General features: G+C 41.1%; 1 protein-coding gene across 5 annotated transcripts; it reads right to left on the bottom strand.

Moving 5' to 3' along the window:
- Positions 1 to 565: 565 nt before the first annotated feature.
- LOC130173870 (serine/threonine-protein phosphatase 2A 55 kDa regulatory subunit B gamma isoform) lies at positions 566 to 22975 on the bottom strand. Of its 5 annotated transcripts, none has more exons than XM_056383403.1 (12): positions 22778 to 22975; positions 22049 to 22385; positions 20153 to 20258; positions 18496 to 18652; positions 11964 to 12061; positions 11465 to 11630; positions 10265 to 10377; positions 9206 to 9383; positions 8189 to 8353; positions 6534 to 6703; positions 3716 to 3807; positions 566 to 2595 (listed from the first exon to the last, which is right to left on the bottom strand). In XM_056383403.1, exons 4-12 carry the CDS (start codon positions 18575 to 18577, stop codon positions 2301 to 2303), a joined length of 1359 nt encoding a protein of 452 aa, XP_056239378.1. In that variant the 5' UTR covers positions 18578 to 18652; positions 20153 to 20258; positions 22049 to 22385; positions 22778 to 22975; the 3' UTR covers positions 566 to 2300. The 5 variants fall into 5 exon arrangements, with proteins under 5 accessions (XP_056239378.1, XP_056239380.1, XP_056239377.1 ...); XM_056383405.1 differs by lacking the exon at positions 20153 to 20258 and adding an exon at positions 19637 to 19702; XM_056383402.1 differs by lacking the exon at positions 20153 to 20258.
- Between the last annotated feature and the right edge of the window lie 131 nt (positions 22976 to 23106).

The raw sequence follows: 23106 nt of genomic DNA, 5'->3' as shown, positions 1-23106 counted from the left end.
ATAAATTAGTTTAAATTCAGAAAGATAAAGGAACAAGAGATGTATTTAAAAAGCAAAACAACATGAAAGTACAAGAATAACAGACTTTTGACATGGGAGGAAGATTGGTCGTTTTTTTTTTTTGTGTGAAGAAAGTTGAAGTTGAACCTGAATTTCTCATTTGTGCAACACAAAAAAAAGAACATTTATACACATATATACACATTATTTATATCGATAAAATTCAAAATGGCTTCTTTTATTACTAGATTTTCCAGTAACATTAACAGTAAATTAAACTACAAATGGTGAATGTGTAATTTTTTCATCTTCCAAACGGGGGCATGGCAGGAAAAGTTTTAAAGCATTGCAGGAGTGAATCCTGGAATCATTTATCTCCAGGTGTAATAAGTGTGTCATGACACTAGGTGGTGACTTAGACTATATGACCTCACCTATATCACAGACTGTAATGATGACCCCTTAAAGGCCCATATAAAATGAAGCTATAAAGCCTGCACATTAACATAATGGCTGTTTTACCAGCTCTGATTAAATTGCAATAAAAATCACAGCTGTACGCTCATTGGATGCAATTTTGTTGAAATCTTTATTCAAAAAAAAAAAAACATATTAACATTATTTATAACTGTCCATTTGACAATTTTGTCAACAACATACATTAACATACAAATATGTGAATCGACATTAGTTTGGTCAGGACGTGGAGTTAAACTGACAGATGTTTCCAAAAAAGGATAAATAAAAGAATAAACTGTTCTCTAAAAATAAAAGCTTCTGCACATCAGCAAAGTAATCCGTGAGGAAGGCTGAAGAGATTAAAGTACCATCTCTCTGCTGTAGCTGTGGAGGCAATCATCAATACAGATGATGGAGTCCGCAGTCCGTTTATGGATGTTAAAAAAACAAAACCTCATATGTGTCAAAAACAGAGTTGATATATACAGACACCATTTAGGCCCTTTGATTTTTTTTTCTTTTTCTTTAAGAGTACAACATTAATCAAACATTCCCCATTCTTCTTGGTTCTCAGTTTCAGTCGAGTCGAAACTGATTCTTTGACGGCTTCATTCAAAATGTACATGTAAGTGTATGAACCGAACACTGGTAAACATGCTTCAGTGTCCGAAGACACAAACAAAGGTAGGAGAGCTCGGCCATCTATGGTTACTCGTGCTGCACTGGGCGCCGGGGCCCCTGAAGCCTTTGTACAGCTGGGTCTAAATGGTTAAGAAGGCAGCCAAGTCAGTCAGTCAGTCAATTTATAAACACCTAGGCTAAATCTGTTTGACATGCAGCATCATTTTGCTTGATTGTTGAAATTATTTTGTTTATTTTTAAAAATCTTTTTCTGCTTGATTTGAACTGTATTTAACGGCAAAGTAGCACATGACGCAGTTCCAGACCAGAAGCAGAATCCACAATCAGAGAAGTTGGATGACTGAAACACACTGTGTGGAGCAGATATGAGTGTGTGTCCTCATATTAGACCATGGTGTAATAATCTATTAACTTCTGCTTCTATCTGCAGGACTGTAAATATTTTACCTCATTGGACACAGTCCAATTGAGCTCAGAGGCGTCTGGGTGCACTTGGGTTAAGGGGAGGGGTCCCGAGTTCATCCTTGCACATCACACATATCATTTCAAATTGTCATTGTCATCATAATTACCATCATTAACATCATCTAACAAGTTACAAAAACAGAAGTGGGGTAGCTGATCTGAAATCAAACAAACAGCCAGTTACATAAATGCCCCATTTTTCATCAGTGCCGCTGGTAGACAACCACGAAGGGTTTTGTTACACAAAACAGTGGGCAAGGGATAAGAATAGGCTTTGCTTGAGCACACAAATACAGAGAGGAGAGGAGGAGGAGGAGGTGGAGAAAGCAAAAAAGAGCCTGAAGAAAAAAAAAAAAAAAAGGACAAACGTGTAAACATCTCTCCTGTCTGGGGGGGCGGGGGTAATCCCCATCAGAAGCGGAGCTGTAGCAATCACCACACCATCAAGCACAATCCAGAGGTTAACAATCAAGAAATCCACAGATTGGACAATTTTGCAATCCATAATCCATTGCGTAATCCAGCCTGTTCCCTCTCTAGCCCTTTCTAGGTCCTTTCAGTGGCTGGGGAGGAGGTGGAGGAGTGTCAGAGAAGACATACGTGTGTATGCTTTCTGCTTATGTGTGTGTGGATTAGGCATATTCCTGTGTGTGTATGTCTGTTAATGTGTACATTCTGGCATAGTTGTGTGTTCAGGTGTAAACTCATTCGTATACGCCACTGACATCCGTTCACTAATGCATCTCAGAGTTGAGTTTGTCCTGGAAGATGTACAAGTTGTTGGTGGCAGCGATGGCGATGATGTTCTCAGTCGGGTGCCAGGCCGTATGGAGGATCTTCTTGGTGAAGTCCAGGCTGTCCACGCTGATGTCGTCCTTCCGGCGCTTTCCTCCGGCGGCGCAGACCCTCCGGGGCTTCAGGACAGCTCGGGGTTTACTGCTCTCTCTTGATGCCTCCAGGGTCACGTCGCGTTTGGTGTTCCGGTCGAACATGCGGAAAAAGTTGTTGTACGCTCCCGTCATGATCACACTGGACATAGGAGGAGGAGAAGGATCCAGTTAAAACACTCAAACATTCTCCTTCTCTTTTGTCCTACAAAACTAAGGAGGACTGTCATTGGCCAGATTTCCTAACCTAACCTTACACATCCACCATTCTATAGATAACTTTATAGGATCAATTCATCTACATCAGAAACAGGAACAGTTTATTCAATAGTAAAGAGTAACTAACAACTCAACTACTCTATTTATGTACAATTTTACAGTACTTGTACTTCACCTGACTATATTTATTTTATGCTTATGCTATATTAGATACAGGTATTTTCATCCAAATATAAAATTATTATCCAAATTTTTGTCCAAGACATGTGATAACCTACACAACAGTATTGTGAGGTAGCTCAATGTAGCTTCAACACAACTAAATATAAATGCTTACATTGTTTACACAAGTTATATAATAATTTAACACTCAAACTGAGATGACCCTTATAGATAAACAAGTAATAAATTCATAACATTGAAAATTTAGTTTTGAAAAACTAAAACAATTTGTTTTTTCCAAAATTAGTGTCTAGTTTTGACTCTAGATAATCAACAAAAAAAAACGCTGTACATGAGGCAACCTCGTGATACAGATGTGTATCCTATAACTGAATCGTCCCTAATTTGATTCTGGACAGAAACAAAAAAAAACAAAACAGTGAACAATTTTAAAATAAAGTATTTTCTGGAAAAAAAATAGATCCTTAGAGAACTGTGAGGTCTGCGGATTATCCTGAGCTACGAAGGCACAGCTACTGGAAAGAGCTGCTGCTGTTGAATTTTTAAAATGTAATACTTCAGTGCTTTAAGAGAAATTCTGTTGATGTCTATTTGTACTGGACCAATCATTGTATTGTATTTGGGTAATGGATACTCCTCTTTGAAATTTCTAAAAGACCTCAGCACATAAAACAGAAGCTATTAGCATGGCAAGATACCACCATGTGAATGTAGAAAAATGTGTTTTTTGGAAATTGGGTGAAGCCATTTAAAAGCTTAAAAACACCCCCCAGAAAATACAAGCAACAGTCTTCCTTTCCTCACCTCAGACATGTTGAAAATACAAAAAACAGACAAAGATGTCTGGACACTTCAGGTACCTGTCTGAGCCGTTCCATGCACACTCAAACTTGTCAAAGATGCAGTCGTTTTCATAAAGGGAACACAACTTGCTCCGGAGGTAATCATGAACCTGGAGGAATAAACACACACACATGCACACACAGGTATGATTACACATGAGTCCAGCACACGGCTGCTACACTCCCAGGTACTGACTCTCAATGTAAACTATAAATAGAAGAGTGAGCAGAAGACGAAGATACACACACATACAAATCCCAGCACAGACAAAACACATTAAATGTGGGCAAGTTGTAACACAAACCTCCCTGAAGGCAACACTAATAAGACACAACACCAGCCCTCAGCAATACGAGGGCCAGGAGTACATTTTAATCTAAACTCCTTTTCCATATCAGTAAATCCATTATGATCCAGCTCTCTATTACCAAACCCACCAAGGGCATGATAACAGAGACACACATGTGAACACTCACACACACACATATTCACTGACTAATAACTCTTTTCCCTAGTGATTTCATTCGACCTGCGTGTGTCAGCACTGTGCCGGCTCGGTGGTGCAAAGGTTTGAAATCTACACCTTCCTCCAACCACTGTGCTCTGCATTAAACCCCCTGTTTTCACATTCTGCATAAAGTCAGCAGTCAACAGTCGCCTCGCAATCAATAAACGGTCAAGCTGAGGTCGGCTCATGGTTGTACATCAAACCTGGTGACATTTTTGTTTTCCCCTGTGGATCTTTCTGCATAAGGTGAAATGATACAGTGACAGCTGGAGTTGAATATACAGTCTTTTTTTTTTTTTTTTTCCAGCCCGCATCATCTCTGATTTAGAGTACAGTGCCTCATCAATCATGGATTTGTGCATATTTCTCATGCCCCAGGAGAAATATCAGTGTAAACCTTCCAAAATAAGGAGTTCAGCTCTGAAATTATTTTTCTCCCCTATGTTTCTCTCAGTTCACTCCATTCATCCACATATCTCTACTATGTCATCTCTCTCATCCTCTAATTTACAAACTCTCCCCTCATTCCTCTCTCCTCCTCTCATCATACCATCCTCACACCACCTCAACAAACTCTCACCCCTCTCCACCCTCCCTCCCCCCTCTTCCTCCCTCTCCATGCTGCATTGCAGATCTAGGTGTGGGGCGCTGTGTAAGGTATCCCTCCTTCCCGCTTCACTTTATGAGTGGAGGCTCGGCAGCCTATAAATAACTCCAGTGCGTCTTAGCCTCCCACTCCTGGCTGCCTCATAGGCCCTCACACGTCAAACAGACACACGCACACACGCACACACGCACGCACGCACGCACGCACGCACGCACGCACACACACACACTCACCCACACGCCCGCGGCAGGAATATTAAACACACGCTGAAAAAAGGGAGTTGATAAATACTTCTGCTGCACATAAATGCATAAACACAGGCCGGTGTGGCTGATTGTAAACACTTAACAAGTGACATTATCTGGAGACAATTAGAATGTGGATGTGTGAAAGTTGCATACAAAAATAGAGAAAAATCTTTTTTATCAGCTTAGTACTTAGTGTTGTATGTGTACATTTTTCACAGGATGTTAGGCCCACTTAATGTCCACCACTCATACATGGTATAATGATATTTTACTGTTTGTGTTTGTCTCACATGTATTAATCTTCTAAACACACACAGATGCACTACAGATTATAGCCCAAAGTTAAAAACTCAGTGAGGGTTTCTGGTGATTCTGCACTGATGGGAAGAAGTGCATTATCTGGCACGTAATCAATCCAATTATCCTTAAAAGGTTTAGGAAAAATCTAATCATCTGTAAGTACAGTGATTCCAAGAGGCAGCCTTGTTCCTGTGATTCATCTCTGTCTACAATTATGCACATTTTCCAGGATGACAATGCCGTCTTTCAGGGACACAGTTAGTCACCTAGCAGTTTGGACAACACAACTGTGATTTCAGTCGCTAACACTTGCGTCAAGGCAGTGACCTTCTAATACATACAGCTACACAGCAAAGAAAAAAACAGTATTAAGTGTTTAATTAAGGTGTTTGGCCAAGGGCCACTAGAACAGCTTCAGTGCTCCTTGATATAGATTGTAAAAGTCTCTGGAACTCTAATGGAAGGACGAAACAATATTCTTCCAAAAGATATTGGAAGAACTTGGTGTTTTGATGATGGTGGTGGAGAGTGCTTAACAACATCAGTCGAAAAATTCTCATAGGTGTTAAACTGGGTTGAGATATAGTGACTGCAAGCGACATAGCGTACAGTACTTCACATAGTTCAGTGACACCTCATGTTGTGTATAGAAGCATCTGCAGCTGCATTGTTTCTTTTAATTTTTTTCAGTTTGTCTTTCGGTGTGTGGATATCAGCAGGCATAGAAGTATCAGGTTATACAGTTGATATGACTGCATGTTTTAGTCAACAACCAATGTATGAGCCGGTAATGATGGGACAATAATAACACAGCCAATGAGCTAGTACAAACACGACTACAGTATTCTGCCTGAACACCGCGCTCTACGATGCTTTGTGCTGTGCCAAGATTAGTAAAGAGTATTTGGAATATGAGGACACGAGCGGAAATTCCATCTTACACTATACATCTCAAATTCCGGTTGTGATCTTCAGTAATCCCTGCTCCCTGGGAGATGAGTGAATTGAAAAGAAAATATGTTAATGCTTCCTAAACCACTGATCAGTTAACTTTTCCCTGAGTAAATTTGCTCCTTGCCAGACAAAATCTCATCAAAGTAGCTGAGCCTGAGAGAAAACATTCAGTGTGTTTCCTGTATTTTAACACAGCCTCATGTTTTTTAGGCACACACCTGGTACGTCTCTAGGGGCTTGCTCTCCATGTTGAGGTCCCAGACTTTGGCAGTCAGGTAGTCCCTGGTGAGCAGGTAGCGGCCACTGTGGCTAAACTTGACGTCTGACACAGAGGAGATGATCTCGGAGAAGAAGGAGCGGGCGCTAGGGTCCTCGGGCTCCTCAAACACTGGCGAAGGGTGGGAGATTAATAAATGGGGTGGGAGAGAGTACGACAGGAGCGTTAGTGGTGTTAAGCCAGACACCAGGCAGAAACACAGATGAGTATGTGTGTCACAAGATGATGTTTTGTGTGTTTTTATCTTATCTGCAGAGATAAAGAAATGTCTCAGATGAGTCTTCATGTTGACTGTAGTCTGTGATGCAGACAAACTGTCCAAATGACTTCTGTATGTTTATGGACAAATGTTGCTCTCTGAATATTTCTGTACATAAACATCTGCATATTTCAAATAATTAAATAATTTCTTTAAATAACAAGAAAAAGAGAGACACATAGTAAACGCAGACATTTCTCATTATAGTCAATCTGCAATCTGCACTGTTCCCTGCACTGGTGATTCATACTGGTCAAAGCTGTAAAACACATGGGAAACTGGCCATTTCAACGAGGAAGTAAACAGGGACAAAATATATGAAAAAGTGAAAAGAAAGTTGGGAAACCATAAATCTGAAGTATAAGAAAAAAATGGACAGCAGATTTATAGAGAAACTAATGGATCTGCAGTAAAAAGAAATATTATTACACAGTGAAAAAAAGATATATTGCGCTCTTAATATGTGTGTAAATCAAACTTCTTACACGTTTGATTTTAGATCATTCACTTCACAGTGAATGAACACACCTGAGCTTTTGAAGGTTTAGATTCTACAAATTACAAATTGAACTACAACTTGAATATACAGTTTTTAGTGTCAAGAGTGCACCTCACTACAAAACCACACATAAATAGAGCAAACTAATAATAATCCACTGTGATAAATTTGGTATCTTAAGAAACTCTAGAAATTGATTTTAATGTTTATGTTTTATGTTAGTTATGAAGTTGGTCAATAACAAGACTAAGAGTCTACAACCATGCTAGTGGAACTGTGAGGTTGTACCTTGGCACAGTGGCTTTTTGCTTAATGCTGACATCAACATGGTATATGCTATCAATATGCTCAACAAGATAATGCTAACATTCTGGTGTAAGGCAGGTATAATGTTTACCATGTTCACTATTAGCATGCTAACATTTGCTAACATCAGCACTAAACACAAAGTAATGTGGAAATGCTATTGACACAAAATGAAAAGTCTGGGGATCCTTAGTCATGAGGGGGGCAAAAAATGTGTGTTGCAAGCTGAAAACCACAAATGTGAACCTAAGGGTGATACTAGGGCAAAAGTCAGTTGAATTCATCCTCTGGGGATTACAAATGTTTGTAGTCAATCCATAGCTGTTGAGATATTTCAGTTTGGATGAAAGTGATGATCCAGCTGATAGATTGTTATTGGTTGGCAAGAACTAAAGCCATGGACTGTATATTTTGGAAACTATGGCGGCTTGAAAGCCTAGACAATAATCTTAAAACTCTCCTAGGTAAAGGCTATAGTTAAAAAATACCTGTCATGTGTATGTTTCCGTTCCAGCTCAGCAGATTTACTCACATTTGGAGTGTTTGTCGCACAGCGCTGATTCTCTCATGTCACAGAGGCGCAGGGTGCCTTTGCTGCTGCTATAGACAAACAAGTTACAGTGGTGTGGGTGAAACTCAGCCGCGGTGATCACCTCTGTCAGATCCTCCATGTTGGCTGGCTTGATGTCCACAATGTCTGAGAGAAAGCATCATTCAGGGAAACAACAAAGAGAATCAGCTTCCCAGGGCCTGCAGTTTATTTTTGCCTGAACTGTTTTCACCTGCTGATATCTACCATAGTGTATGTACATATTCATTCATGTTCTTAACAATTTTATTCACTGACTGAGTCACTGAGAAACTAATCAGACTGTGTTTTAATTCATGTGGAAACCCACACGGGCCATAATCTACATACAAAATAAAAACATAAATGTACATACATTACCAACAAAACGTAAATAATTTACAGCAGAAATAAGCAAACCACTATAAATATGTCTTGAGGGGATTGTTGGGAGAAAAGTAATTCCATATTCAAATAAATTGTAATATTATAAATCCTGTCTGGGTCGGGGATGTGACTGTACTGTGTCCTATTGAGCTGGATTAGAACTCAGAAAGAGGCTGAAATATTTATGCAGCCTTTGAATTATTCATTAAGCTACACTTTCACTCCTCAAGAATAATATTCCCCTCCCCCAACAGTGTGTCTTTGTGTATTTTAAACAGCAAAGTGTGATTTGCAATGTGGGAGTTTGTTATGTGTGTGGTTATGTGTGTGTGTGTGTGTGTGTGTGTGTGTGTGTGTGTGTGTGTGTGTGTGTGTGTGTGTGTGTGTGCGTGTGTGTGTGTGCGTGTGTGTGTGCTGGCAGTGGGGTGGGGGATTATTGAGCATGTATAAGCATCTATGTGGTAATGTATGCATTAATTGTCTGTGTCCTTGTGCTTTAATAAATCTATTCCTGCTTTTATAGGTGTACATGTGGTTGTTGTTCTTCATCTCTTCTACTCACTATGTACACACACTATAACCCATAAAGGATACTGAAGCTGCGGTCAGTGATGTCCAGATGCCAGAGGTTGATCCTCAGGTCATCAGCTGACATGTAGGTCTCATAGTCGGAGTTGACGGAGATGGAGTTGACGTGGTATGTGTGGGCGTTTGCAAACACTCGCCGTGGGCTCACCTCCACCATCAGGTCCATTGGCTTCAACACGGGTACCTGGAAAGAAACAAAGAGACAGAGACAGCAGTTTAACATCCTTCTTAACTGATTAGGAGAAGAAAATGGTGCAAGCTGCTGTGAGTAGATTATATTTAAATCATTTTATTGTATCATGAATGAATATTTAATGCTTTACTTCCTTTGACATCAATAATACATTATTGCTAGAATCCAAATATGCTCACTTGATAGCAAGATGAAGAGCCAATCCAGTGAATGATTTAAAGACCATTGGATGCATTTTCACATCTGGACATTTGCTTAAACATACTAATTATTTACCGATGCATGATTTACATCTTTATACACAGTTTAAATATGTCCTTATTTGGACACAGCACAGAGGAACACCACCAACGTACACATACATGTTCTCAGACCTCTACAGAAAAGGACATACTGTACAAGCATTTACACACATAGACATATTGTGAGTACTGATCCTAAGAATTCACCGCAAATAGAGACACTGATGCTTAGACTAATTTAGATGCAATGCAGATGTGTTTCTGTTCTCTACAGCTGGAAATAGAGGATTTCTCCTCCCCACACACTCACACAGACACACATGTACCTTTGTGCCAGTGACCCATTTTTGCACATGCAAACACATCTGCACCCACTGACCCAGTTATGTTTCATCCATGAATGTTTTAGTGTGTGCATCCACACAGATAGATAGATAGATAGATAGATAGATAGATAGATAGATAGATAGATAGATAGATAGATAGATAGATAGATAGACAGACAGACAGACAGACAGACAGACAGACAGACAGACAGACAGACAGACAGACAGACAGACAGACAGATAGATAGATAGATAGATAGATAGATAGATAGATAGATAGATAGATAGATAGATAGATAGATACCTGTAGGGAGGTGACAGTGGAGATGTCCTTGATGCGACCCTCCTCATCCTTCAGGTTGTATCCCTCAGGACGTTTGTCTCTTTCACTCACCTTCCACAACTTAATGGTCTTATCTGGGAAACAGACAAGGCCATTAAATGATCAGATAAGAAAATAGATCATTTGGAAGTGTGACAAATGAATAAAAAAATGCTTGTGGATATGCTTTGAGGTTAGGAAGTTATCTGGCGATGTGATTAAAATATCAGAGTAGACTAAATATAGAATCTAAAAGCTAAAAGCCTACAGCCTTACAAAAAGTTTTTTTTTGTAAGATTTTTTTTTTCTTAAAGATTTCTGCATAGAGACAGAGTCAATTCAGGCACTTGACTGTGACGGCCCTCTGGCATGGTGGGATTGGGTCTCGGTTTTGTTTGGTTTAGTTGCACTTCCCCTTTATTTTCTTCCATACAACAATACCCTTTCATACATCCACTCATTAACACTATTAATGTACTGACCATTTCAATCAGTCAGTTCATGTATTCTGTTTCCATTCATATGAATAAAATGTATTATTTGGGCTACAACTGTGTGCATTTCCCTCCTTTTGTCATGGTTTCAGAACCGGGTCGTGACATGACTATAACAGAAATGACATCACATACAAGCTAATCCACCACACTCTAAACCATGTGTTCTGAAAGACAGCTTGGACTCTTAAACTCTGAATGAGCTAAGAGTGAGGCTTTGTTTTATCAACACTGACAGACACAAAAATTCTCTGTATTATATCGAAAAAATGACAACAAGCATCTCAGCAGCAACATTACCCAACTGCTGAGGCAGGCCTTACAATTTTCATACCCTCAATCATAAATAATAAAGTACTTAAATAAATCAATAACAGGGCTCTCAGGGAAAATCTATAGATCGTCCAATATAGCCATAAACATAGAATGTAAACTGATGAATGGACCTCTATGCCACAGCAGACAAACTCAGATCTTAATGCACAACAGAAATGTGATCCAACACGAGCAACTGTTCTCTCTTAAGGCAAGAGAAAATCTCCTTTCTGACCTAAGAAAAACTTTTAAAAAATGATCATTCAAACTGCTTCAAGTAAAGTATTTTCCACAAAATGTCAGCGAAGCAAATCACTACATCCACATCTTCCTAATTTCTCTAAGATGTGTGTGTGTGTGGGAGGTCTCTTACCATTGGTGGAGAGCAGGAAGTGTGCGGCGTTCTGCTGAGGCAGCCATCGGATCTTATTGATCTTCTCCTCGATCTCCAGACTCTTAAGGTAGTCGAACTCGGGCTCATGGCTCTGAAAGGTGCTGTAGACGTTGTACTCACCCTGGGAGAATGGCTCAGTCTTGCTCTGCGGAAACAAAAGGAGGAAATGGAAGAAAAAATATGTGAAAATGTGTGGAGAAAAATGTGCACTTACATGTGCAATCACAGTGCAATGTAACACCCCGGGCCCAATTCAGTCACCTTCACCTTGAGAAGGCAAAGAAATAGCATGGTACGGACTCTGCACAGCTATAATGATACACTCTCTGACACAGCAGGAGCATCAACTATTTATCAATCAATCTAAAGTGTAGCTGGAGGGGAGCAGTGTACATTCATTGCTGCTCTTACAGCTGAAATGAGAAATGGTGTATATTTGTGTGTGTGAGTCTAAGTGTGTGAGAGTTGGTGTGTCTACCTCTGGTTCCCTCTGAAAAATGACCACTCGGCCCCCCTTGTCCCCTGTGGCCAGGAGCTCTCCTGTGTGGTTGAACTCAACAGTGGAGATGATATCAGCTGGGGAGAAAGAGACATAGAGACAAAGATGGAGGAAGAGAGAGAGCGAGTAGCCATTAGCTAATTGACCACACATCATCATTCCTCTATATAATCTGTTTATCTGACTCTAAATTATTAAACCAAGGAAAGAGTCATTGCATTAACATGTAAGTGGATTAGAATATGCAAATTAATGTGCAGAATAAAACAATAATTGATCACTAACACTAATACTCTGCAAATGTGTGTAAACTATTAGAGGTAATTCAGATTACACAGTATATATAATCACCATCAAAACATACAGAAAATGAAAGACAGTCACAGTCACACACACGCATGCACACACACACACACACACACACACACACACACACACACACACACACACACACACACACACACACACAGCTGTTTCAAGTTAGGCACAGGTGTTATCTGTGTGCCACTATGGCACAATGAGGCACAGGATTACAATATACGTACACAAACACACAAAAAAACACACACAAACACAAATTGTTTGTGTGTGTGTTTGTGTGCGTATAGTGAGAATTATAGCTGCAGTGTCTGAAAGTGTAAACACACCTCAGAGTGCATTTGAATTAGTGATTATTATTTTGCGTACATTCATTCGCATATTTGCGACAATGTCCCCATCAATAGCTCTGTGTCCTAATACACCAACACAGTCTGACTCAGTGTCAACTCTGTAATGTGAAGAGTAAGCACATTATTAACCACTTTGGATTTACTGACTCAATGCTTTCACTGATCCTTCCTGCATCGCACAATACACAGAATAGCACTCAGTTGTGCCGTCTAATGAAGGGTATGCGAATGTGACATCTGAAGCTTGAATCTGGTTTAACGTTGCATGTAATCTCCTCCCTGCCCTTCTGTCTGCTTATCCTCCTTTCACTTCTGCTTTGTGCTGCAGATTGAAGTTTATTTGGAGACAGCGCTGTTTTAGAGGCAGAAAAAATCTCTCACACAGTATCTAAAGGTTCACTGTAAAAGAGGAGGCAAGAGAGGATGTAGCTGACCTGGAATGAAGCCATCGTAAGTTATCTCAAGTCATCTTATTTCATCCAGTTCAAAATCAGCCATAATAGGTCATTCATTTGGTGCTGTGATCATTAATGGAGCAACATCATGCACCATCATGTAGATATTTTGTTTAGGCTCATCTTTTGACCTCATTTCTACATTTAGGCTTTTTAACTTTTATTTGTTTGAAAAACGTCCAGTTTGGTTACTGATGGAAGTGAAATGAATGTCCAGCTCAGTTGTCAATCTGTTGTTGCAGTTTTCACACTATTAAATCCAGGCCGTGTTTTAAGGACAGACAGTGGTTGGTGATGCTGATCACCATGGCGATGACTTCGGTGCTGATTGGATAGTCTTCAAATGCAACACAAAAGATTCTTAATCTTTCTCTATCAAATTTGATCCATGTACATGTCTTCACATGATACAGGAAAAACTGGTTCAGTTTTCACTTGTTCAGTTGCTCATGTATGGGGCAGTAAGTGAGATGTTGAATTTGCATGTTTGCATGTTCACTATTTCTAAAATATTTTAAAAGAATAGTTATTGATGTATTGAAGTATTGTGGAAAGATATGAGGCTGGGTGTTTCCCCTATTTCCTGTCTTAATGCTACGCTAAGCTGCCTGACTGTTCACTCGAGGTTTACATTTAGCTTACAGACATGGGAGTTCCATTGGTCTCTTATCTATGTATTTCCCAAAATGTCAAACTATTCCTTTAAAGAGTCTTTCCATCACTGCTAAAATCTGCTAGGATCGTCTGACTCCACACATCATGGTTTAACAATCATACTGGGTTAGCAAAACATCCAGTTCCTCTTCATATGCCAGAGTAGAGACTGCTCTGTTGCAACATTTTCTAACAAAACATCAGTTTCACATGATATGTCTTTGTACGTGCTGCAGTGAAAGTATCTAAAAACACTACTAATAAATAAAATGCTTGCATGTTACTTGTTCAGCTGGATTGTTAGCCTAAAATAGATGATGACCTAGCATAAAGAAAATCAAAGTGTACCAAATTTGCTGCATAAAATAGTATCTGGTGGAAAATAAAAAGAGGGCAAAGTCATTCTTTGGCTGAAAACTGTTCATTGCTGTCCATAAAGCCTATAAACCAATATCACCTAAAGACACAAAACCTACCACTATTTTCGTATGCCAAAGAAGCACAACCCACAGGCAAATGAGCAAGCTACATTTTGACTGTCCTAGTGTTATAGCCTCCACATCAGTGCTGCTTCACAAAGATTTTTTTTGGATGGCAAAATCTCAGGTCTCCTACTGCACAAGCAAATGATTAAATAATCGCTTCCAAAATGTCATAGATTAGATTTAAAAATAAGAGTAATTTCAGGTGCTGTATCTCACCAAGCCTTCAACAAAGGGGTTCAGTGAGCTTAGTTTTGAAAGAAAAGAACATGGTCCTCAATAAGCATTGACTGCAATAAAAACAGAGTGTGGAAGGCTTATTTATTGAGAGTCAATGTGATCCAAAGCTGTAGCCTTGCCTATTTCATGGTGGCCTTGAGAGAGAGATTTTATGATGAGGGGAGGCAGGGACTGCTCCTCAATCTCTATACCAACACAGCCTTATTCACCCTGTTCCTCACACACTTCATGTATTACTGGTTTCTCTTTTTCTATCATCTTTCCATTAGTTATTGCATTGTTTCTTGATCTCTCAGTCGCTGCAGTATCTTCTTTATTCTTCAGTTTCAGTTTCTTTCCTCTGTTTCATGCTTTCTCTTGCTCTCTGTGTCCCTCTCCCCCAACACATTCTTTTGTCATCTCTCATCTCTTGTTCTCTCTTTTGCCCCATTTCACTCTCTCATTTTCTTCTTGGTTGTCTTTCCACATTCAGCTCCCTCTCTTTCTCTCATCCCTCCCCCACAGCACTCTGCTGCCTGGCTGTATGTTACTGAGTATGTAGTGGTGGTGATGCTGGTGGTGCAAGAATGGGAAGCATGGAGAGGGAGGTGGAGGGAAGAGGCGCTGGGGCGGAGGCAGTGGAGGGGTCCTCCGGTGAGCAGAGGTTGCCATAGTAACAAGCTGAGCCAACCAGTAGCAGCGGTACTCGTAACGGTTAGCCGTATATGGCAGTCTGGTAAAGGAGGAAGTGGCATTCATCAATCCAGTCCTCGCAGGAAGAAGGAGTGCGGTTAAATAATTGTGGTGCTGCACTTTTGTCCAACAACAAACACTGCTAAATTAATATCCCAGGATGTGCGACACACACTATGAGCCAAATTGAGGATATGCTGATAATAATGCATGAACACATATGATGGCACTCATAAAAACACACAGACCCCTATGCATGCAGTCAAATTCACAAACACGTGTGCACACACCAGGGACTTTTGAATTCACGTAATCATGCACTGCAAATGTGTGTGCTTGACACTATGTGTGAGTGAGTGTGTGCACACGTACAGACAACTGTGTCTCCAGTCACACAGAGAAATAGCTAAGCTAAGCAAAACCACAGAAGCGGTACACAATATAGCTAAATAAAATATGGAGCACACACTCTTCACTCTCATCCTCTGTCTGTTTCTTGGCCTCCCTCCTCTTTATCATTCTGTGTCTCTCTCTTTCTCTCTCTCACACACACACACACAGCTCACACCCATCTGTCTCTCTCAGTCTCCTTATTAGAAGAGCACTACAAAAAAAATAAACCGCTAATAATACAAACAACCACTGCAGATGCTAGCATCATCAACAGTGCTGTGGCTCTCCTCCACGAGGCACCTCTGGCCATTGTACTGATGTAATCTGTGTGTGTGTGACTGTGTGACTGTCTGTTAGGGTGTCAAGCTGTAAGTCAGTGTCTTATAGTGCGGATGTGTGTTTGCCTCAGTATAGCAAACTAGCTATGTCTGTCTCCCACGGACAGTCCATTAGCATCAGCAGGCCTGTCTGACTCATAACCACACTGCAGGAGCTGGGGGAACACTCTGTGACTGCAAGTGCATGTGCCTACACATACAGTACATGTCAACCCAAAACAACAACACACAAACATGAATGAACCCAATGACACAGAGACGCATCAAAAAACATGCACAAGTGATAAACACCAAACTCACAAACACTCAAATTCGCTGTGAGGTGTTTACGAGGACAGCAGCTCCTTAATGATCAAAGAATTTTATAGGCAGAGATGAAACGATAACTTGATCACCACAAAATAAATCAACAACAGTTTTGGTAATTCATTAATTTTTTAAGTGATTACTAAATTAAAATGTCAAACTGTTAGTGGATCCAGCTTTTCTCAGGTTTATACCATTTATCATATTATAAATCAAATATCTTTGAAAATATGGAGATGTTGGTTAAACAAAAAAAGCCTTTTTAAAATGTCACCTTGGGCTCTTAAACATTGTGACGGGGTATTTTTAACTACTACTGACAGGTAGAACTGAGTTTATTAGTCAATTCATTGATTAGATGACCAACAGAAAATTAACTATTTTGATTAACTATAAATAATTTCATTCACTTTTCAAACAAAAATACTATGATAAAAATAATGGTAGTTTCAAACATAGTCTATATTATACAAATTAAGACTCATCTGTGGCTGCAAATTGGGGTGGCAGAGAAGAGGAGAGGAGGTTTACGGGCTAGATGAGGGTAGTGGCATAGCTGAAGGGGAGGGAGATTTAGTTTTTGTTAAGGCTACTATAGGGACAGACAGGGGAGCAGACGTCCTACAGTCCCAATTATAGATATCTTGGGTCTGGGTAAACATGGACCATTAAAGCTGAGCCAAAAACACACACTCCTTAAAAGCGAGGACAAACGACCACTCAGCAGGAGATTTGAGTGAATGTGTGTCTGGGAGTGTGTGTGTGCAGCTCAAGCACCCCGCATTTCCTGTGTACGTGAGCACAAGTGTGTGTACTCAATTACCCTGTAGAGAAATAAACGGGTTGGAGAGAGAGAAGAGAAGAGGGAGAGGGGAGAGACTGCCGGAGGGAGACGTTAAATTGATCCCTGTCCTGCCGTTTTGGAGTTATCTGGAAAAAACTGGTGCACGTGTTTGTGTTAGAGGTGCACATGTGTGAAGAGAAGTGATTTAAGCCCAGCACAGCAGGGAGTCTGCCATTTCTCCAAACACACATTGCCACAATGGGTAAGAGCTGGTGTGAGCCTAATGGTTATAGACACAAACAATTAGAAACACAAACCAAGCCGGCTTCAGCATGTGTGAAATACCCCTGTAATCCTTCTTTACCTAACTGCAAAATCATCTTCTGACTGCCAGAATACTCAGAGCTGCAATGAGTGATTCATTTTTGATAAAAATCTATTTCTTTTTCCAACAGATTTGTGAGACTGTAACATTAAAAAAGATTAGGAGCTTAGCTGGTTCACACCCAATCTAAACTCAGATTATGTGTCGATGTCTCATAAATACTGAAATGTAATCCTATATTCAGAAAACTCTTGCCCTTTTTTATGCTGTCCTTCTTATCTCTGTCTGCATGTGTTTATAGTCGAAACGATGAGTCAATTGGTCAATCAAAGAAAATTAATCTGCAATGCTTGTGATAATCAATTAATATTGAAGTATTTTCTTGGGCAAAACTGCAGAAAATTCACTGGTTCCACCGTCTCATGTGCTGGTTTCTCTAGTCTTTTACAAAACCAAACAAAATACCCTTCGATTTAGGACTGTTTATCAGACAAAACAAGGAATTTGCAGCCTCTGGGAGACTATGACAGGCATTTTCCCCTATTATCAGACATTTTATAGACCACATGATTAATTAATAAATTGAGGAAATAATGGATGCCTGCAATAATGGATGCATACAAAGCCCACACGGTACAGCGTTTAGAGAGAGAGAGTTTAGAAAGTGTGTCTGTGCATGTTCATATGCATGTGAATGTCTATGTGTGTCTTGCTTCGTATTAAATAGAAATAGATGCAAGATAGCTACACTTTAAAAGAAATGGGGTGTTGTCCTGTCAAACTATTTAGAGAGATCAATCTCACACACACACACACACACACACACACTGAAGCAGGAAGACTGAGACAAAAATAAAGTGGCAGGTACAAAAATAGAGACACACAAAAAGGATGAGGCAGACAGACAGAGACAAAGAGATGTTTAAGATATTTACAACATTCAGACCCAAGTAAGAATTCACCTGATTCAAATTACTCACACACACACACACACACACACAAACACACAAACACACACACATCCACTTAATCACATCCATACTCCGCCGAACACACATATACACACTCCCACATACAACCACCCACACACAGGTGCACACATGTGAACTCTCATATCTCACACTAGGGTCATGTGGCGCAACTGTGCGAAATAGATATGACCTTCTGGATAGAACAGGATAGAGCACACACCTTCAGTGTAAGAGGCAAACGGCTCAGGCTCCAGAGAAAGGGTAGTGATGTCGGAGCACAGGACCTGGATGGGGCTCAACATCCTGGGGGAGGACTCCAGGGTGGAGAGGGGTGGACAGGATGGGCGGAGCTCTTCAGGCTATAGCCAGGAGCAGCCCTGCAAGAGGAGCAAGGATGGAGGGAAGGGAAGGGAAGGGAGGGAGGAGAGCAACAGGGAGGCAGACGGTGAGGAAGTAAGCAGGACCGGGCAGGGCAGAGTTGGGGTTAGGGTTAAGGGTAGGGACTGAGTTACTACATCACCACAATCGGCCATGAGTACTCACCAATGAAAATCTACAGGTGGTGTATTCATGATCATACTGTATCTATTATGTAACATGAAATATTCACATGTTGGGCCTGGTGAGAAGGCTAGCAAGACACGGAGGATAAACACATTTAAACAACTATTGGGATGGTCTTAGTATGTTGTTAGGCTTCTTTTATGAAAATCCACTTTGCAGGTGATCATAACTGTGCTCACTGCACACCACAGGGAGAAGAAAGCCAGAAGCTGGATGGCTTTCTCACATTTACTCAGAGGTGACAATTATATAATGGTATGTATGAGGGCTGTGACCAACAATTACCGCCATTATTCATTATTCTGTCATTTTTTAAATTCATCTTTAATCATGTGAAACATATTGAAAACGGCCCCTTACAGGATACTAAACAGTACAAAGATAAGGTTAAGGTATTCAATTAAAAATAACATGAAAGAAAAAGAAATGAAAGTAAATGTTCAAGTCTGATATGCTGTGAAAAATTATATTTTCATGTTTTGAGTTTACCTATACGATTGACCTATATGTCTCTGTAGTATTGTATTCAGATGTATATTTATGTCAGGAACTTGTGATTCCAATTTTGCTCCTCACTAGACTGAGAATGTATAAAACCGTTTCAAAGCCAACTGGATTCTGTCAAAAACACACCACTCTAAAAACTAGGTTGTTACTTTTTGGTCCTTGAAATGAGACATTTTACCTATTTCCCTCAACAGCATTAACAGGCAGACAATCCTCTATATGGTACACAATAATAATGGGTTGATGTGTATACATTACTTATGACATGTTATAATTCATAAATAACTTACAAAAACCTCAAAAATGGAAACAGTTTGAATTTTTTGTTATTTACTCATTCATTCTGGAACCCAATGCTACTCCAGCGGGAGGTGAGGTTGTAGCAAAGGCAGATATTGAGAAAGTCAAAGGGAGGGAGAGGAGGGGAGTAAGACATGGAGGGAAGAAGGGAGGGGAGGGTGAGGTAGAGGGAGGTTAAGCATCCCTCCCCTGTAGGAGTTAAAGGCCAGGGGAATCCCCACGGGAAGAGCTACAGACACACTGTTATGTATGCGCACACACACATACACTCACACACTAAACACTTTCAGACACACACCCATACATATACATACACATACACGGACCTAAGCCAACAAAGAGACACACACTATGCACTCGGAGACACAGACATGAATATGAATGCAACACAGGCAAAAAAATAAAGAACGATGGAGACACACACGAGATAACAAAATACACCAAGCATAAAATTACATGCACCACCTCTGTCTCCACCACCCTCTGTATTTCTCTTTAACACGCACATAAATAGGCACATTGTGTTTGAGCAGCCTTTAGAGCACTGTTGGATAATAGTTTGGCAGATGTGCCACTTCAGCACCGGGCAATGCTGGGAGTTGCATTAGAGGACTGAAGGGGGAAAGAGCAGGAGGGAGGGAGGGAGGGGAAGGCAATGGGGGATGGAAATGGGGAGGAGGACGGGGGATGGGGTGAATGTGGAGGAAAGGTGGAGGGGGTTGGAGTGGATGTAGAACAAGAGGCAGGTAATGAATCATTTTGTTTATTTGTGACAGAAAATGACCTTTGTTCGTGATTAGGGGAATTCTTGCGATATTTTAAAGCACAATTTGGACTTATTTTTCTGCAACTATCTCTTTTCAGGTTGTTCATGTGTTGCGCAGCCCTTTCAGACCAATAGAGTTGAGCTCAGTGTCCACCTTGGTGTGAGCTAATCAGCAATTCACCCTGAATAATGTCTGTGTCTGCCTGAGATGTGTGGAATAATTAATACTGCCATTATTGGTGGGTGGAGACGACCTGTCAATCATATTGGCCAAGCATGAATAGCAGCATGTTTATCATCACGAATTGTTGCTATGGCAATAATGGATGATTGGTGATGGATGTTAAGTCTGATTTTCTGCCACTCACTCATCAAAATTTTTCTCTGAAATAGACAAAGACAAACATTGCTCATGGAAACACTGTATGTATGACACACACATTCACATACATACACTCGCAGACATAGAGACAAACAAAGAAACACACAGAAATAGAAAACAGTCTTCAATCTTCTCAGCAATACAGTGTGTTGAATGCACACACAAGTATTTACACAATCAACAGGCAGCAGCACTACAGGTCTCCCCTGACTACAGTATGTGCTTCTGTGTGAGTGAAATTATATTACAGAACAGACACAGGAAACATAATTCCCTTTCTACAGTGATACAAGGATCACAAATGAGCTCGCAACACATTCATGACCCCTAAATGATAATCCGCTGTTCTGGTCTAAGAGGCGGGGTGAACAGTGAGCTGAGTGTAAGGAACAGATTGGTGACAGACAGACAGGCAGGGAGGCAGACAGGGAAGCTAGTGTGCAGGTGAGATTAGTGGTGTAATTGAGATTAGCAGAAGGAGGGGTTATCCAGGGTTATAATCCATCTGTTTTATGAAACAAACCCAAGGAATGTTTTAATATTCCCCTACCAAAGATCTGATATGCTATAATTTGACACCTGCACCTGTTATATTCAAGAAGAGAGAGCAACAGAGAGTGCTTGTATGTGACTCTATGATGATGTGAGAGATGACATGCAGTGCAATGAGTACGAAAGAAAGTGGTGGAAATTACGACTTGGTTTTCTGGAAATTTCTGCTGTTACAGAAAAAAAATGTTCTCCCACTCTGTCTGTGACATACAGACACAAACAGAGACACAGAGACACACAGACACACACTTGGACACAGGCCAGATCAATTCTTCCCTGCAGTGTAACAAAATAGCTGTGTTGCACAAGGTAAAAAAGTGGTTATAAAAGCACAAACAAAATCAAAGGTAAAGCATTCATATAATTGAGAAAATAGTATGAACGGATGGGGGAGAGGAGGAGAGGGAAACGTGCCAAAGATGTTTTAATTTGCACAGAGGAGTGTTTTGCTCCCTACTTCATGTTGCTCTGTCAACAACTCTGTCTGAACACTGATCAACACAGAGCTTATAGAAGCTTAGGAAGCCGTCCAGAGCTTGTTTTGTCTAACAGACAAGCATGCACACACACACACACACAGACACACACACACACAAACACACTCTCCAAAAGTCCGATACACAAATGCACACTCACATGGGGGCACTCTCAAACACACGCGTCACATATAGACACACACATTTTCCTCTGTCATCTTCTTACCTTCAGTCACATAGTTGTGGTCGGGGAGGAAGCCGCGGTGGTTGAGCGTTGGGGTGGCGTCAGTGTCTTCGCCCATCAGCGGGGCTGGGGGGAGCGCCCGTCTCGGTGGGGCAGCGTGGTGGTGGCAGATCGGTGGTGGAGGGGGTTGTGGGGATGCTGGCAGGCACAGGGCCCATACTGCTGCCCACCGACGCCTCCTCAGCACAGGGGCACAGAGCCAGGCATCCTATCCTTAAATGAGGATGAGGGGCAGGTAGGAAGGGGGTGGGCCTGTCCAGGTGGAGGGATGGGTGCGTGTAGGAGTCCACACAACTGCTTCTGAGAGCCAGATGCAACCCTGCAGGAGGAGGATCATTTGAAAACAGTTTAAAAACTACCAGGGGTGAGCTTGATTTGTGCTTCACAAGACCACACATTACTCATGCGGCAAGAAAAATCAAGTGCACCTTGTGTCCACCTTGCAGCTGCTGAGTCCAGGTGTGGCCAGACCAATTATACTCTCTCACCAACGCACACAACATACACTGCCCTGTGATCTCAGAAATGGGTAAAGTCCCTACTTGTTAATGGATTCTCCATGAGAAGAAGAGGAGATGAGGAGGAGGAGAGTGGGGGGAGGGGAGAGAGGGATGAGCAGAGCCTCTGGTCGGTGTATCTGCAGTGCTGCTGCTTCTGCAGTGAACTCGCACGCATGGACACACAGATACAGTGACACAAACACACACTCACCTACACACTCGGCAGCTTGTTGGTCAGGTACTCCTCAATGGATTCCCCATGAATAACGTCTCTCTCCTCCTCGGCGGATAACTGTCTCTCTGGTTTCTTGGTTGATCCAGTACGAGGAGGAAAATCCTACTGGCCCTCCGTTCTGCTGCAGTCTGCGCTCTGGCGTATGTATGAAAGGCAGAGTGAGAGGTAGAGAGAGGGGGAGGGAGAGTGAGAGAGGGGATCTGTCCTGCTGCGCTGGTACGTGTGTGTGATGCATCAGAGCAAGCCCCGCCCATTCCGTGGTGCAGCCAATCATCACAGAGCTGATATCTGCCTGACCACTGACT

Source organism: Seriola aureovittata, chromosome 8, assembly GCF_021018895.1.
Source record: "Seriola aureovittata isolate HTS-2021-v1 ecotype China chromosome 8, ASM2101889v1, whole genome shotgun sequence".
NCBI lineage: Eukaryota > Metazoa > Chordata > Actinopteri > Carangiformes > Carangidae > Seriola > Seriola aureovittata.
The sequence above is the reverse complement of the archived record's forward strand: the minus strand, read 5'-3'. Positions and strand labels throughout refer to the sequence as shown.